This window comes from Aulostomus chinensis, chromosome 11 (assembly GCF_037954235.1).
Source record: "Aulostomus chinensis isolate RoL2024-O1b breed Wild chromosome 11, RoL_Achi_v1.0, whole genome shotgun sequence".
Taxonomy (NCBI): Eukaryota; Metazoa; Chordata; class Actinopteri; order Syngnathiformes; family Aulostomidae; genus Aulostomus; species Aulostomus chinensis.
In genome coordinates, this window is record NC_141330.1 from 26,362,213 (window position 1) to 26,378,223 (window position 16,011).

The 16,011-nt window shown below is 42.8% G+C and overlaps 1 protein-coding gene across 4 annotated transcripts; it reads right to left on the reverse strand.

Moving 5' to 3' along the window:
* Positions 1-6,644: 6,644 nt before the first annotated feature.
* LOC147253878 (cilia- and flagella-associated protein 99-like) lies at positions 6,645-14,497 on the reverse strand. Of its 4 annotated transcripts, XR_015118608.1 has the most exons (14): positions 14,390-14,497; positions 12,898-13,013; positions 12,109-12,186; positions 11,587-11,655; positions 11,372-11,455; positions 11,203-11,291; positions 10,842-10,938; positions 10,306-10,447; positions 10,064-10,215; positions 9,764-9,978; positions 9,447-9,581; positions 9,124-9,264; positions 8,068-8,947; positions 6,645-7,815 (listed from the first exon to the last, which is right to left on the reverse strand). XR_015118608.1 is itself a non-coding variant. In XM_086219223.1 (13 exons), exons 2-13 carry the CDS (start codon positions 12,934-12,936, stop codon positions 8,611-8,613), a joined length of 1,578 nt encoding a protein of 525 aa, XP_086075349.1. In that variant the 5' UTR covers positions 12,937-13,013; positions 14,390-14,497; the 3' UTR covers positions 6,645-8,610. The 4 variants fall into 4 exon arrangements, 3 of the variants coding, with proteins under 3 accessions (XP_086075349.1, XP_086075350.1, XP_086075351.1); XM_086219223.1 differs by having other exon boundaries at positions 6,645-8,947; XM_086219224.1 differs by having other exon boundaries at positions 6,645-8,947; positions 12,898-14,489.
* Positions 14,498-16,011: the final 1,514 nt, after the last annotated feature.

The following is a 16,011-nucleotide window of genomic DNA, read 5'->3' on the forward strand; positions in this document are numbered from 1 at the left end:
CTGCTGTTCTCATGGAAATGTTCAGTGATGTTAAAGGATCAATAAATGTCAGTCAAGATGATGGACTGGGAGGAGTTCCTCAGTGAAGGTGACTGATCAGCTGACATCACAGGCTTGATTCTGCCTGGACAGCTTTGATCCTCTGTGACATCATCTGGCTGGTCAGTTCACAGCAGAGGAGCAGATGTTCAGAGCCCCAAGGCCAAAGTGATGTCAGACAAATTCAAATTGATTCAAACAATTCTATAAACGTCTCTCGGTCAAATCAACTGCAGTCCACAAGTCTCAAAGAAAAACAAAGACAGAGCAACGACAACCAGTTGAGCCTGCAGACGCCTGTCAGTGGCCACACATCACCACTTGAGACTCGAGCAAAGAAGCGAGCAGACAGGTCATCATACATGGACACAGCAATAAATACAATACATAAACGCGTGTAATTATTTTCATTGCATGTCATATCACACTTCTCATCAATCCACTGTCTTCTTCCTAAAGCCTTCCTCACTTCCATTTTTTTGGCCTGTTACTTACTTTTTTCAGTACTTTGAAAAGCATTTTCGTTGAAGCAACAAGTTGATTTTTTTGTTTTGGTCAATTATTGTCCATCATGTTTCCTACCAGAAAAAGACACCCTCCTCTTCCTTCCAGACACAATTAGCAGCAGGAGCTGCTCTTCTATCGGTGGAAAGTAACTTAAATATTTTTCCTCAAGAACTTTATTTAAAGGAGCAGTGGACAACACGTCCACCTACTAGTCAGTAGGTGTCTCCCCATCTATTTTACTGGTTGCCGGATTGACACAATTTACTGTATGGTCAGGTGTGGAATAGAAAAAGTTAGTCAGTTAGCGATTGCTCCTGTTAATTAGCAGACCTTAGCTTACCTGTGTAGCAGAAAAGTGGCCACCTCAGCATGGCTTTTCAGCTGCTTTTGGTCTTCCAACTTCGACCAGTGTAGAAATACTGAACCTGTATTGACCCTCGTCTTGCTCCTTTGCCGGTCCAACGGTGTTCACACAGATAACGGAATCAAGCTTTCAGTTTCTCAAGCATTTCCCCAATTAATTGAACACCTTGAAACTCCTGAGCTCTTTCTGTTGGTGACAACGCAAAGGTAACACATGACATCAATATTTTTATGCTTTTGGCTCAAACCAGCTAACTTGCAAGCAATGAATGTATTACGGATATTTTGGACCCACTAAAACCTTGAAAACAATTTTGCTGCAATTTTTATTTTAGGAAAAATTTAAACTTTCATTCTGCACCTTTTAAAAATTTCTGTAGTTTTTTTTTTTTTTTTTTAATGATTTGCTTTGGGACACGTACTTTTACTTCATCACCTTTCAGAGGAAGACGGTTGTTTTTGTTCCAAACCATTTGTCTGAATCCCACAGTTATGAGTTCATTGAAGAAAAACATTTTTGCATGTAAAACACTGTGAAAAAAGATCATTGTTTATTTCAAATTTAAAAACTGGCAACTTAAACAGGGCAAAATCAGAGCAGCACAACTGGAAGACACATGACTTCAACACATCTTTTAGAGATCAATCATTTGGGGATGGAACGCTCACAAACACTGGTACCACTTTTCTTTGTTTCCTGTGTTTTTGTTCTCACTTCTATGGATGTACAACTGATGAGTCTGGCACTATGCTTTCTACTTTTCTGAGCTGCCACTGAATTCAGCCCTCCACCCATTACCATGCTGGATGATGAGTCCAGATGCAGTTCTCGTCTTGCCTCACTACTGTCTACTATACTGCAAGTCATCAGTCTCTTGACTATGTCAGGTGGCCTTTGGAATTTTCACAAACTTTGAGACATTTTTTGTGGGGGAGGTAACATCTAATTTGCTATGTAATGGGGCTTTGTACAGTGTGTCTTTCCACCTGGGGCTTGAAATTGTCAGCTGCCTTCCCCCACTTCCCCTGAAACATAACTTTAGTCAACACTGAAGGAGAGTTTGCAAATGACGGGACGACGGTGCACGCAAACTTCACTCGGAGAAAGGCTGACTGTCTGTACATTGGCTTGAGCAAAGATTCATGTCTTTCATGTGTAAGTAAAAATGTGAAACCCTAGAAAATCAGTTCTCTTCAATCACTCACACCTACTAATGAAGACAGCTGTTCACCAGAGTGGTTCCTGCTTGCAGCCGACATAAAAGCTCTGTCTATTATGCTATGCAAAACTGCATCTGGACTGATGACTAACATACTGGGATTCAGGAGCTGACCTGTGGAATGCAGTTGCCACCACAATAAATACATGCAGAATGAATAATATACATGGCGACCATCATATTGCACGGCTCAATTTCGCGAGTAAATCCAGGGGTCCATGTCTATTGAGTCAAAGTCACAGCAGATTACATGTTCATATAACCTTAAAAGGGAACCTCGAGGGTGGGTGGTTGTTCATCTGCAGTGGTAACAAAGAATGCATAAAAGCTCAAGTGACTCTGAACTCTGTGGATTCTTCTTCCGCGCGTGCTCATTGTGTTTGAGTGTTGTTTCTCGTCTCACCAGAACTCTGAGCCTCTCGGGACAAATGTGTCCATCTTAATAATTTCTCCACCACACCAAGCACCAGCTTTTGCCTTGCTTAAAACGGGGCCCAGGTGCTTTGAGTGCCAGTGCTTCACTGTGTGAACGTTCATGTGGACAGCAACTGCTTCCCCTCTGCAGCCCTTCCCTCGATTATTTATTTATTTATTTTAACCTGTCCCGTTCAGTAGCTGGGGCAAGAAGTCTCAATGTTCCTGGTGCCTTGTTGAACTGAAGCAGGTTTATCCTGCAAAGAGGAATCTGATAAACTCCTCCTATGGCCATTTGTGTTTAACTTTATTAGGAATGGTATTGGTTCACTGATAAAGCTACTGAGGCTCAGGAGTGGAGAGGAAGAGAGAACAGGGACAGGAGAGGGAAGACAAGGGGGGGGGGGTATAACTGCCTCTGTGTAAGTTTCAGCGCAGTTTCTAAGTTATTTATTTTAGGTAGGAACCAAAGTTCTCTGAGGCGGAAATTTTGTTGTTTTTGTTCTCGATTTCCGCACGGACATATGTAACCTGCGCACATACTCAAAAGTTCGCGGATACAACGGTTTTGTATGTTTGTACTAAGTAACAGAGCTTCAAGAGGAAGTACAAAGCAAACATTCAATTTCCTCCCAAAGTTACAGGCAGCTACTAAGGTACAGTTGTAATGCCGTTTTTTTGATTGTGTTGTTTTGTACATTGAATTTGTTTGGATGTTATGAGAGTTAAGGTCTAAATGTTTTGTTGCAGATTACTATTGTTATTGTGAGGCTGTAGTTTGTCTGATCTGTGTGTTTTAAGTTAATGTGTGTAAATATAGTTTATATGTAGGTAAGATTAATATTATACAGTGTGTGGAAGTAATGTGAGGATATGTCAGGAATATTGTTTGTTTGTTTGTTTGTTGTTTTGGTTAATATGTATCGAGTGATTATTGTATTTGTGTATGTGTTTTATACTCTTTACAGTTCTCATCACGGCTTTGGATTTAGTGAAGATATCCTGCCAGTATCAGAAGAACTGTTGTTGTCCATTTGGAACAGAGGGAATTACAGGGGACACACACACAAACAACAACAACCACAGCAGAAAAACAAAACCAAAAAAAACAGTAACAACAACAGAAAAAAAAAGAAAAACATTGGTTGCAGAATTTCCAGTGCAAATTTACCATTTGGTTTATTATAATTTTAAAATAAATGTCTGAGCGTGTGATTATGTATCAGTTGTGCACCGCGTGTGTGTATGTGTGTATGTTACAGTTTGTCTTTGGATGCTGGGGGTACTGACTGTGGCTGATGTGGGGACCTGGGGTCCGTTTCACAAAGCAGCTTTAGTGAAAACTCGGGGTCTATTAACCCTGAAATAAGGAAAACAGAGTTTCACAAAGGGAGGAAACTCAAACCAGAGAAAGAAGGTTCACAGTCCATCATCTGTATTCACAACCTCCTCCGTCCTTACATTTGCAACATCACCAGTCGTAGTCTTGCTCTCACGTCCCAGCCAATATTGTGTGTTGCGCTGCGTTTCTTTGCAAACGGAAGTTTCTTGGATAATGTCGGAGATGCTGAGCACCTGAGTAAAGCAGCTGTGTGCAGGGCGATGAGAAGAGTGTGCCTCGCCCTGAAACGGCTCGTCAGACTGGATTAGTCATTTTAATTTCTATTAGGGTTCCCCAGTGTGATGGCTGCATTGATGGCACACACGTTCCCATCACGGCTCCCTCACTCAGTGAAGCTGATTATGTGAGCAAGTCCATTCACAGCATCAACGTGCAGGTACATGTAGACTGACAACTGTTTCAAACTAGACTGCATCATAGTTCAACTAACATGGTCATTCTCTGAGCTGTCAAGATCACATGTGATGCCACATAGCTACTTACCAATGTGGAGGCCAAGTGGCCTCGGTCTGTCCATGACTCAAGGATGTTTCGTTAGTCTGACCTGAGCAACAGACTGCAAGGTGGTAAGTACAGCCTAAAGATTTACACAATATAATTCAATTGTCTCCCTCCTTTAATCCACTCTAAGATATCCACTATACATTACAGGCGAGTTTGATGGCCTTCTGCTGGGTGACAGGGGTTACCCATGCCAACCCAGGCTGCTGACCCCTTACCCTCACCCTGAACCAGGCCCCCAACAGAACTTCAACTGGGCTCACTGCAGGACAAGAGCCCGGGTGGAGATGACCACAGGCCTGCTAAAAGCCCGTTTCCAGTGCCTACGTCACCTCAGGGTGACCCCTGAGAGGGCCTGTGATATGATTGTGGCATGTGTTGTTCTTCATAACATTGCCACTATTAGAGGAGAGCAACACCCTGCCCTACAAATTGAAGAGCCTGATGACGACCCCATCCACCTGCCAGCTATCCAGGACGGCAGAGCCGGCAGAGACACCATATGCCGGAATCACTTTGGCATTTAATTAACAATCATCCTCCCCACCACAGTCCAATAAAGGCACAATATACATTTCATTTGGTCTTCTTTATTTCCTAGAAATAAAAAAAGCTGGTTCAGTTAACATTCCAGTAGTTAACATAATTCACCTGGAGCCATGCACCCACCTCTAACTTGTGCTCCAGTCGTTCTGTTTCCTAATCTGGCGGTCCAAGTACTGCATTTCTTTGTCACTTTTTCAAATTTTTCTCAGCAGGTGGACTCTGTAAAGTTCCTTTACTGGTAACTGAGAACACATGAGGATTAGACAGTTGGACATGAATCTGTTTACTGAACATCTCACTGTGTCAACGTGTGCACTGGAAGTCGAGGGACCCTCCTGCCCAGCCATGCTCTGTTAAGAAGGACAAGAATGTGTTCATACTTCAGTGGAGGCTAAATGTCTCTATATTCCACCAGAATGGTAAGAAATAGAAATGGAGGAAGAATCAGTAATGTATCAAGATGTGACTTCTATAGGCCTTTCTGGATCCCCCACTGTAAAGGCAGCAGACAGCGTTTGTTCACCCTCTTCATCCTGGAGGAGTGATGTTTCAGTCGACTTAAGGTGCCATTTAGCAAAATCTTTGAAGAATTTACTGACAGTTACTGTTTGTTGTGGCACAAGGCAAATGGCACCATCAGAATCTGTTGGGAAATAAAGCCATGGGTGCATATATACATACATAAATATATATATATATATATATATATATATATATATATATATATATATAAAATATACACATACACATATGTATATGTGTATATATACACACATATATATGTATGTATATATTTATGTATGTATATATATACATGTATGTGTATATATATATTTGTATGTATATATATATATACATACACATATGTATATGTGTATATATACACACATATATATGTATGTATATATTTATGTATGTATATATATATACATGTATGTGTATATATATATTTGTATGTATATATATGTGTATGTATGTATGTATATACATATATAGCTGGCTGAGTAGAAGTCTGTGTTAGTTTAGATCGGCTTAATTATTTAACAGAACATGATATCAATGAGGACATTATTGTATGAAACCAGCACTATGTTGGGGATAAAACAACTACTGTACACAGTCAAACAGCCACTTAATATTTAATTTACAATGCAGAAAATGGGGTACCCCTGAGATGGTCTGACCTGTTTGAATCATGTTTTTATGCTTCATTTTAAGTTGCTGCCAAGGGCGTTTCTCCCCCGCAGTATTGCATCTAAACGATATAAATTAATGCGCTACCATGTAAGCATCTTCCTCCGTAATAATCATGACTGCAAAGGACTACATTAAAACTTACGCATTGACCCGAGCAGCAATGCTCTTCCACGCCATCTCTCTCTCTCTTGCAGCTGCAGCCGTGTTGCACTTCTTTTTAAACGCGTGTTTGAACTCTTCATATGATCGCATCAAGACTTCCAACTCCACTGACGTGATAAACGAAGCTCTCCTCTTCTCCATCGCCATGGTGACTTGATGGATCGGGGCTCCATTTATGCTGGCTTTTTAGAGTTGTCGTGATCGCGCTTTACCCCAGGTGAACCTACTCCACGTTGATCAAACTGATTCAAATCCACTGTTCTGAAACCGAAAATTCTGAGTTTTCTATCTTAAGGTAAATCAACTCGGAGATCAGGATTAAAGTGAGGGTTTGATGAACCTGCTTTGTGAAACAGACCCCAGGAGTTGCCAGGTGTTGGATTAACTGGAGAAATCTCTGAGAACCATGAGGCTTCATTCTGTTTTCCATGTCAAAGACTGTCGGACCAACAAAGGAGCAAGAAAAAGGTTCAGCATTTCTAGGCTGGTCCAAATTCAGGCTGAGGGGGCCACTTTTCTGCTTTAGATGTTTGCTCACAATAGCAACTGTGCATGTTAGCAACTTTAGCCTCTGAAGAAGGTTAATGTTGTTATTGTTAGTGTGTGACATCATCCTGAAATGTACCACAATAAGACAGGCCACATGTAGTGTCCTCCTTTTTCCTGCTATCGTGAGCGTACCCGGTAGAATCGATAACTCCAGCAGGAATGAGTGAGACACCGACGGGCTGGGATATATAAATGTTGTTGATTGCACCTTGAAAGAAATAAAGATCATAAGATTTAATAAACAAACATCCATTCAAAGGTGTCAAGAACAGAGAGACATCATTGGAAAGTTTCAAAAAGATGCTAAGATGTTAAAACACAAAATAAAATTTGTTAGAAAGAGGAGTGAATGTTTCATGATATGTTGGACACCATGGGGCAGGGGTTGGGGGTCCTGCTGTCTGGGGGGAGGCAAGAGCCTTTGAAACCCAAGTTATTATTTTGAAGGTTTATGTTGGTCAGATATTTCATTCATTTTCACATCTTTATTTAAAAGTGTTTTTGCTGTTAATACCAAGAGTTGTATTAGTCATGTATGTATGAGCGGCCCATGCCAGATTTGCTGAGAGGAGGAGCTTGAGGCCTGTGTGCTGTGTGGAGGAGACTGCATGCTACAGAACCTTATTGTGTTTTTGTTTGTTGTGGTTGATTTGTGTAGACAAATCCACTGTCCTGCCTTCAATAGAGAGCAACCAGTAGCTGGATGTGGTCCGGGTCCTTCCTTCATTCAGCACAGCATAGACAACAGTGCAGAACATACAAGGGTTAACAGATGTGCATCCATCATGATATGAGACCGTTAAAGACAATGCACGCCTGTTCCACAGAGATGAAGGTCATTTATACCAGCGGGGGGGCGTGCAGTGGAGCAGGGTTGCTGTCTGGAGTCCTGAACAGGCTGTGGGAAGTTCAATCCTGTCAAGACATGATGGTCATAGTTTGGTGACTAAATGAATTATTCTTTCAGGTTTAACGTAACTGTCTGCATCAATACAGAAATGAGCATCCACACCGAATATTAAGACACCAACATAATAGGAGCCCATGAACAGAAACCAATCTGCTGCTTTTAGGGTAAATGGCTCAGAAGCGCCAAATTTTCCCCACTAATATAGACTTTGCTGATAAATGTCAGACATTGATTTGTGTCATCTCATATCATCCTACCTGTGGCTGTTTAGCGTCCTGGTCAGTTGCAGCTGCACCTGCGGCCCCATGGTCCTGTCAGCTTCCCAGGTCCTGACCCTCCTCCTCTCTGTCCTCTGATGTCCTGTCCTCCATATCTTCTTGCTCCATGCTACCACTTATTGGTTTTGTGGACACAAAGGGACTCTACTGTGGACCCTCTCCTCCACCCATCTACATGCTCCTGTCCCTGTAAGAGTCCCTGAGCCCCTTCCATTTCTCCTTCATGTGTCCTCTTAGTTGGTAGCCCAGCCCTCACTCTCTTGTAAATTACACACACTTCATAAACCATCCAGGTAGTCCAAGCTCAGCACTGACATCTTGCCAGGCATTCTTTTTTGGTACGGACCTGTGTGACACAAGTGGTGTGATACAATTCTGTGTGCACGGATGGCCATTGATAACCATTCTATGGTAGCAGCCAGTAATAAGGAGGCCACAGGCATTTACACCCAGGGCCTCCAACCTGGAGCCCACAGTGTCTATCTGCTCACAGCAGAGGGAGGGCAATCACAAGCAGCCATATCAAGGAGGAACACGTCCGGGTAAAAGCACAATTCCATCAAATGAATGTCTTCTGGAGAATATGGGTCCTGGGTTTGAGTCGGTGATGGAGATTCTGAACTGTAATCCTGGTGACAGACGGTCACCATTTTCCCACGGTGTCAGTTCGAATGAGTCGGCAGCAACGTTGGCCCCTTGGCGCTGTTTTCTGGAATCAGACTGTTGATGCTGCCTGGGGGCTGGCTTGATTTTGTCTCTGCCCATTTCCCTTTTCCTTTGACTCACCAGCGATTTCTCCACACATTTCTTCTTCTGATCCTGCTTCATTTTTTCCTCTCTGGCTTTCTCCTTCACTTGCCTGAAACATTAAAAAATTACCATCACTTTGTGGTGCTGGGTCTCTCAGAGCTCAACCTTTCCCAATCAAAATATCTGTCTGAATGCAACAGGAACAACTTGGCCTCACATGGGTCACTCCCAGGCCACTCGGCCTCTGGTCATGGGTACATTCATATTTGACTGTATCATCCTGACCTGATTGCAGCAGCCTTTGCCTCTTCTCTCTTGCAGGCATCGAGGGCCCTCTTTTTGATGGTCTTCTGCTGCTGCTGCTGCTGCCTCTCTTTTTGCAGCTTCTGCTTCATCTCTTTCTCTCTGGCTTTCTCCTCCACTTTCCTGGAACATGCAAAACAACCATGACTTTGTGGTGCTGGGTCTCTCACAGAGCTCACCCTCTTCAAATGAAAGCATCTGACACATTGCAATCAGAACAACTCTGCCTCACATGAGTCACTCCCAGTCTAGGAGTTCGGACCTCTAGTAAGGGATACATTCATGTTTGATAGCATTATCCTGACCTGAGTGCAGCAGCCTTTGCATCTTCCCTATTGCGAGCATTGAAGGCCATCTTCTTCATCTTCTCCTGCTGCTGCTGCTTTACTTTTAGCAGATTGTGCTTCATTTTTTCCTCTCTGGCTTTCTCCTCAGCTTTCCTGTAACATGCAAAACTACCATGACTTTGTGTTGGTGGGTCTCTCAGAGCTCAACCTTTTCATATCAAAACATCTGACTCATTGTAAAAGGAACAACTCTGTCTCACATGGGTCACTCCCAGCCCACATGGGCTCTGACCCCCATTTATGGGTATATTCCTTTTTAACAATGTAGTCCTGACCTGATTGCAGCAGCTTTTGCCTCTTCATTCTTGCGGGCATCAAAAGCCTTCTTCCTCAACCTCTTCTCCTTTTCCTGCTGTTCCTCTTCCTTCAGCTTCTGCCTGAGACGCTCGTTTTTCTCTATCTCATTTTTTTTCTGTTGTTCCTTCAGGTGGAACAGCCGCATCCGCAGCTCGGACAGGGACATCTCTTCGATGAGATCCTTGCCTGCAGTCTGGCATGGGACACAAGGGAAAACCATGACACATGGAAAGAAGTGTGAGAACTGTGAGAAGACACCAATCCTTTCTTTCACTTACCTCAGTGCCATCAAGAGCCTTCAATCTCTTCTCGGGAAGTGAAATAACAGAGCGGATTTCACCAATTATTCTAAATTTTTTGATGAGTTCTGCTTGTGCCTCCTCCAGGGCTTTACGAAGTAGCTCTTGATTTTTCTTGGTCACTTCTTTCACTGTGGAATTTGTATAAAAAACGTTTCAATAAAAAGGATCTCTTAAAAAAATGATAATAAGAGCACGTTACATGAAGTCAAGCAGCTTACCAATACTTTGCTTAAGTTTTGTCAACTTGTCTTCAGCTACTCTGTTGTTCTTTTGTCCCTCTGCCACCTGTCGCACCAGGTCTCTCATTGCTTTCTCCTCCTGCAGCCTTTTCTTGGCATATTTCTGCATCAACAGAGCAGCCTACAAGAAATACACATGTGAAGCACATTTTTACCCCAAAATCATTTGCCTTAAAAAAAGGTGTTCAGAGAGCACAAATCCATCCATCCACCTATTTTCTATACTGCTTGTCCGTTGGGGGGGTTAGGGTCTATCCCAGGGTTCACCCCAGGAAGGGTCGCCAGTCAGTCGCAAGGCAATCTGGAGCAATTAGGGGCTCAGTATCTTGCTCAAGGATACTTGGGCATGGTCACCAGAGGAAGTGAGGATAGAACCAGCGACCCATCAGGTACTCAACGGCCACTCTACCACTGAGTCATTCGGCCACTGAGAGCAGAAATGTTTTGGCTAATCCTCCTTGTGTTTGTGTTGTGTAACCTTTATTTTCACCAACTTTCTACTGGTCTTTACCCACCTCTTTTTCCTGGAGTTGAGGAGCCTTCTGGTCCTTAATCGGTTCCTTGGTGGTGATGTGCCCCCGATTATGATCACCCTCCAACAGGCACTGAATTCTGAGTCAACACACACACACACACACACAAATTACTCTTCACTCACAGTGTTCCACAGAAATCTCAAAAAAAGACCATTTAGTTCCACATAGCTGCGTTCACACAGGCCATTTCATCCATTACTGGTATTATTGGACCAGCCAGCATGTAGAATTCCCTCAGACAAATCACAGGCTTCAGTTCAGCCCAGCAGTTTCATGTACAAGACACTGATCATATTGAGGAGCCTCTTAAAACAGGTTGAAGGTAAACTACATGCTGTACCTCTGCACCTCCTCTGCTGCCTGACGGATCTCGATCGCCTCTTTTCTCAGGGTGTCTGCTTTGGTGGGCTTGAAGGTGTTGCTGCCTCTCTAAAGGAATCAGAAGAGTTCTGTTACCATGCATGAGAAACGTTATACTAAGATTAAAAAAAACTGATAAAAGACCTCACCTTGCAACTGGGAGGAGGTTCAACATCAATTTCTTCGAACATCAACGTCTCATCTGACTCTTCCTTTGACTGGGGCTCCACTTTCTGATTTTTAAGAGACAATACAGCAGATAAGTTAATGAAAGTGAAAACAGAAGTGACCTGTTTTCATGTGAATGAGCTGAGAATTCATTGAAATGTAACTGCCAGTACAATCATATTTTAGATGTCTCTACCTCTTGATGTTCTGACACGAGTGGATCTGCAAATCTGACTCGTTTCACATTTGCCTCATGCAGCCGCTCCTTTAGTGAAAAACAGATTGGATGTCAATATGATAAAATAAATATTTACATGCACCTAATATTCCAGAACTACTCAGGCTTTTGGTCTTATTTTGAAAATGACAATATTCTGCTAGCATGGTAGCAGGAAGTTTGTTTCACCTTTACCCATCTGGCTGTTAACAGACAGAAGAGCCACATGGCACAAGGCTGACTTGTGATAACTGTAATGTTATGATAATATTAATGTAATGATGTTCATGATAATGTGGAACTGATGTATAATATGATCATTTGTGAAATAACAGCATGCATGTAAATGTAGTGATTGATACAATGACTCCAACGTAAAAACACACATTACCATATTTCAGCTGTTGAGGAACATTTTCTGTCACACAGGCTCTGTGTTCATCATGCAACTTTCAGATATTGTAGTATTTTCCAGGATACAATCATAAGCTGCCATCATACCTCATTCTCTTGATGGTCCTGCTGCTTGAGCTCTCGCATCTCAAACTCTTTTGGAGCCTCAAAACGCTTTTTTAGGATCTGCAAAACCAAAACAGTTTGAATGGTCCATCCAATACACCCTCATTCTGATCCATGAAAAGTAACACTCAAGTTAATTCCTGAACAACCCACGCCATCATGAGTCAGGAGTGAGGACCGATCAGCCAATTGTGAAAAGGGGAAATCATGACTACATCATTAGAGGTGAACACAAGTGCTCGGTTTAGTCCCTGCACTGTTGTGGACAGGACAGGACTGGACTGGACATTTCTAGAATTATGCAAAAATAATTTTGCTTCAGGGCGGCACAGTGGTGCAGTGTTAGCACCGTCGCCTCACAGAAAGAAGGTTCCGGGTTCAAGCCCCAGCTCGGGCCCGAGGTCTTTCTGTGTGAGTCTGCATGTTCTCCCTGTGCCTGCATGGGTTCTCTCCAGTACTCCAGCTTCCTTCCACAGTCTAAAGACATCAAGAGGGGACCAGGTTAATCCAGACTCTAAATTGACCGTAGGCGTGGCTGGGAGAGCCAATGGTTGTCTGTCTATATGTGTTGGCCCTACCATGGATGTCCAGGGTGAATGAATCCATCCTCCCGTGACCTTTAAAAGGCTAAGCGGTAGAAAATGGATGGATGGAATTGTGTTTAACTTTTCATAAACTTGCATAAGTCTCACATCTGTTGGCTGCACCACTGAAGAGAAGCACTTAATTCTAATTGTGTGGAAATATTCAAAGGAAATAAATGGGTCTCACTGGTTTAGGATTTCGCTGCAGTTGGATGAGCGCAGACATTTGGCAGGGACTTTGACCTTGTGGCCTTTGGGGATTTTCTTTGCAAGCTGGTCAGTTAAGTTGTTCAATCTCTGCTTCTAAAGGAGAAAAGATGCATGTTCCTTGATATCTTGTTGTTGAAACAACGAATGTCAAGTTGTTTTGGATCAAAACAGTGGGGACATGAATGTGTCAGTTGAAGAATATATGCAGCTGTTGCATGGAGTCTCAGATGATTCACCATGGCACATCTCCGAGTGCAGTTTAGGACTTTAAGATGTTTTGACATTTTAGAGGTTGGATCCACTCTTGTTGTGAATCATTGATCTAAACTCGCCTTCAGAGTCTCTGACTGCTGCTTCGTTTGAAGTCAGACAGCAAAGTCAATACCCTGATAGACCTTCTGACTTAATCTCTGATTGGTGTCAGAGATGTTTTATTTCATTTCAAATGTTAATTTATTAAGGGAGTGACAAAATGAAAACACTGCTCTCATTCACAACGGTGCCAAACGCTTGTGCCTTGCATCCAGCATCACCCCAGGGAAAAATGATATGTACAAAAGTAAATAGTAAGTACATACAAAGTAATCTGAATTTCCAACATGCACGGCTTTGTCATGTTATGACAGTGGAGGCTGGGGTTCATCTTTGCCATCCGAGACAATGCTTGGGTTCTCATTTTCGCATTTTTCCCATTCGTGGCTTGGAACTCAGGCAGCATGGCTTCAAAGTGGCTGTCTAGCAACCGAAGGGTCACTGGTTTGATCCTCACTTCCCCAGATGACCATGTCCAAGAATCCTTGAGCAAGATACTGAACCCCGAAATGCTCCTGATGGCGTCCCAGCCAGGGTGAACCCTGCCTCTCACCCAGTGTTGCTGGGATAGGTTCCAGTCCCCCCATGACCCTTAACAGATAAGCAGTAAAGAAAAGTGATGGATGGATGGATAGATGGTTGGACTTGGTACTGCAGACAAAAAGACCCCTTCAATTGGGATAGTGATTCCAGCGCATTTTCAAATTAAAACATCGTGTAAAACTCCCAACTGCAAGAACAGATAGAAAAGGACACAATAGAAATAACCACCTGTATGTGACAGAAACATGTCATCCAAGAGACAGCAACCAACTCAGGAGAATCTGAGCAAGCTAACAAAGCCAGGCAGGCAAAACACAACGTGGCTGATAAAGCTGCACAACTGTGTGGAGGACAGACGTTAGCAGTGTAACTTCCAGGTGTTTCTCCTATCCATTCAGTATGGAGGGGCCACACACCTCATAGGGGTCCAGCACCGTGACACGGTCCAAGTCCATGGAAGAAGTCAGTGCTGGTCAAACATCAGTCAAGATTCTGTTACTATGCTACATATTTCTTACTGCAGATGTCTTCAGATACTCCACAGTACTTTTTCACAAACTCTCATTTGCGGTCATTGGTTTCATCCTGTTGTCGAAATGACTTGGGCAACTTACCAAATGAACACTTCAGGTCAGAGATACTTCGTACACAGTGATTGTTATTCAGTTGATGTTTGTCTTCAGTTTAAGACGGCAATACGATTTTCACGTTTTAAATGAGTGGAATCATGATGAACCCGTTTCTACTCTGTCTGGCACATTTATCTGCTGTTCTCATGGAAACGTTCAGTGATGTTAAAGGATCAATAAATGTCAGTCAAGATGATGGACTGGGAGGAGTTCCTCAGTGAAGGTGACTGATCAGCTGACATCACAGGCTTGATTCTGCCTGGACAGCTTTGATCCTCGGTGACATCATCTGGCTGGTCAGTTCACAGCAGAGGAGCAGATGTTCAGAGCCCCAAGGCCAAAGTGATGTCAGACAAATTCAAATTGATTCAAACAATTTTATAAACGTCTCTCGGTCAAATCAACTGCAGTCCACAAGTCTCAAAGAAAAACAAAGACAGAGCAACGACAACCAGTTGAGCCTGCAGACGCCTGTCAGTGGCCACACATCACCACTTGAGACTCAAGCAAAGAAGCGAGCAGACAGGTCTTCACACATGAAGCTTATTTATGATTGAGAGTTTGTTTGCCTGTCTGTGTAGCTGCTGATTTAGGTTTTAGGTTCAGTGGTGGCTGCTTGATTTTGCTGGATGCTTTTATAGGTTGGTGTTGTGTTGTAGCAATTTGGTAGTGATCTAGTTGGTCTTTGGGTCCTGTTGAGAAGATGGCTTCAGTGGAGGCATCTGTAAAGTGCCCAAACGTGGAGCTGTTGGCTAAGTGCACCAGGACCAGTTATTTAAAATTGCCAAGCATTATAAGATAGATCTTTCTAAGCAGGATCAGAAGGAGTTTCTCATAGCAACTTTAACAGACCATGTGCTGTATTGCAAAGGGGACTGAATAAGTTCACATTCATTTGAAAAATGTTTGTACGTTTTATGTGCGAAAAAAATGGTGTTAATGGTGCACTGAGAGAGGGTATCGCATTTTGTGTGATTGTTCTGAGCATTTTCAGTGATGGAGTTGTTACGGTAATGTCACTTCTGGTTTCGCGATGTCACTTCCGGTTTACTCGCGATTGCTCCGTTGTCAGATTAACTGTTTCCTGCTCAAGTCGGGACATCGTTAACCTGCGGTTGTGGACAAGTACTGCTGTGAGTCAATTCATGTGTAGGATTGTGTGTGTGTGTGTTTTTTAATTTTTTTGGCGAAGATATTATAATTTATCAACTGTTTGTTATTAGCCAAAAACAAGCTAATCGTTAGTCATTGATATGACTGGGCAATTAAGTAATGTGTGTCTGTATGTTTTGTTGCAGTTTTTACCACATACTCATGTATGATTTCAAATACAAAGAAGAAACGCCACTCCACGCCTCTTTCCTCTTTGTTGGAATTCATACGTGAAGGTTAGCTTGGTGTTTAGTTTGGCCTCCAAAGACCAAGAGAGAACATCACAGACCAGTTAAAGCAGATTTTGCCAAGCCAAGCAGGCTCTAGTCAGGAAAAAGTCAGTGATAAGGCCACAGGGGGAGCAGCTGCTGGTCCTGTGTCATCAGGGGGTGTAAGTTTTCTTTTGTCTGACTTTGGTGCGCTGACCTTTGAACAGAGGAAAGAGATCTTGCTGT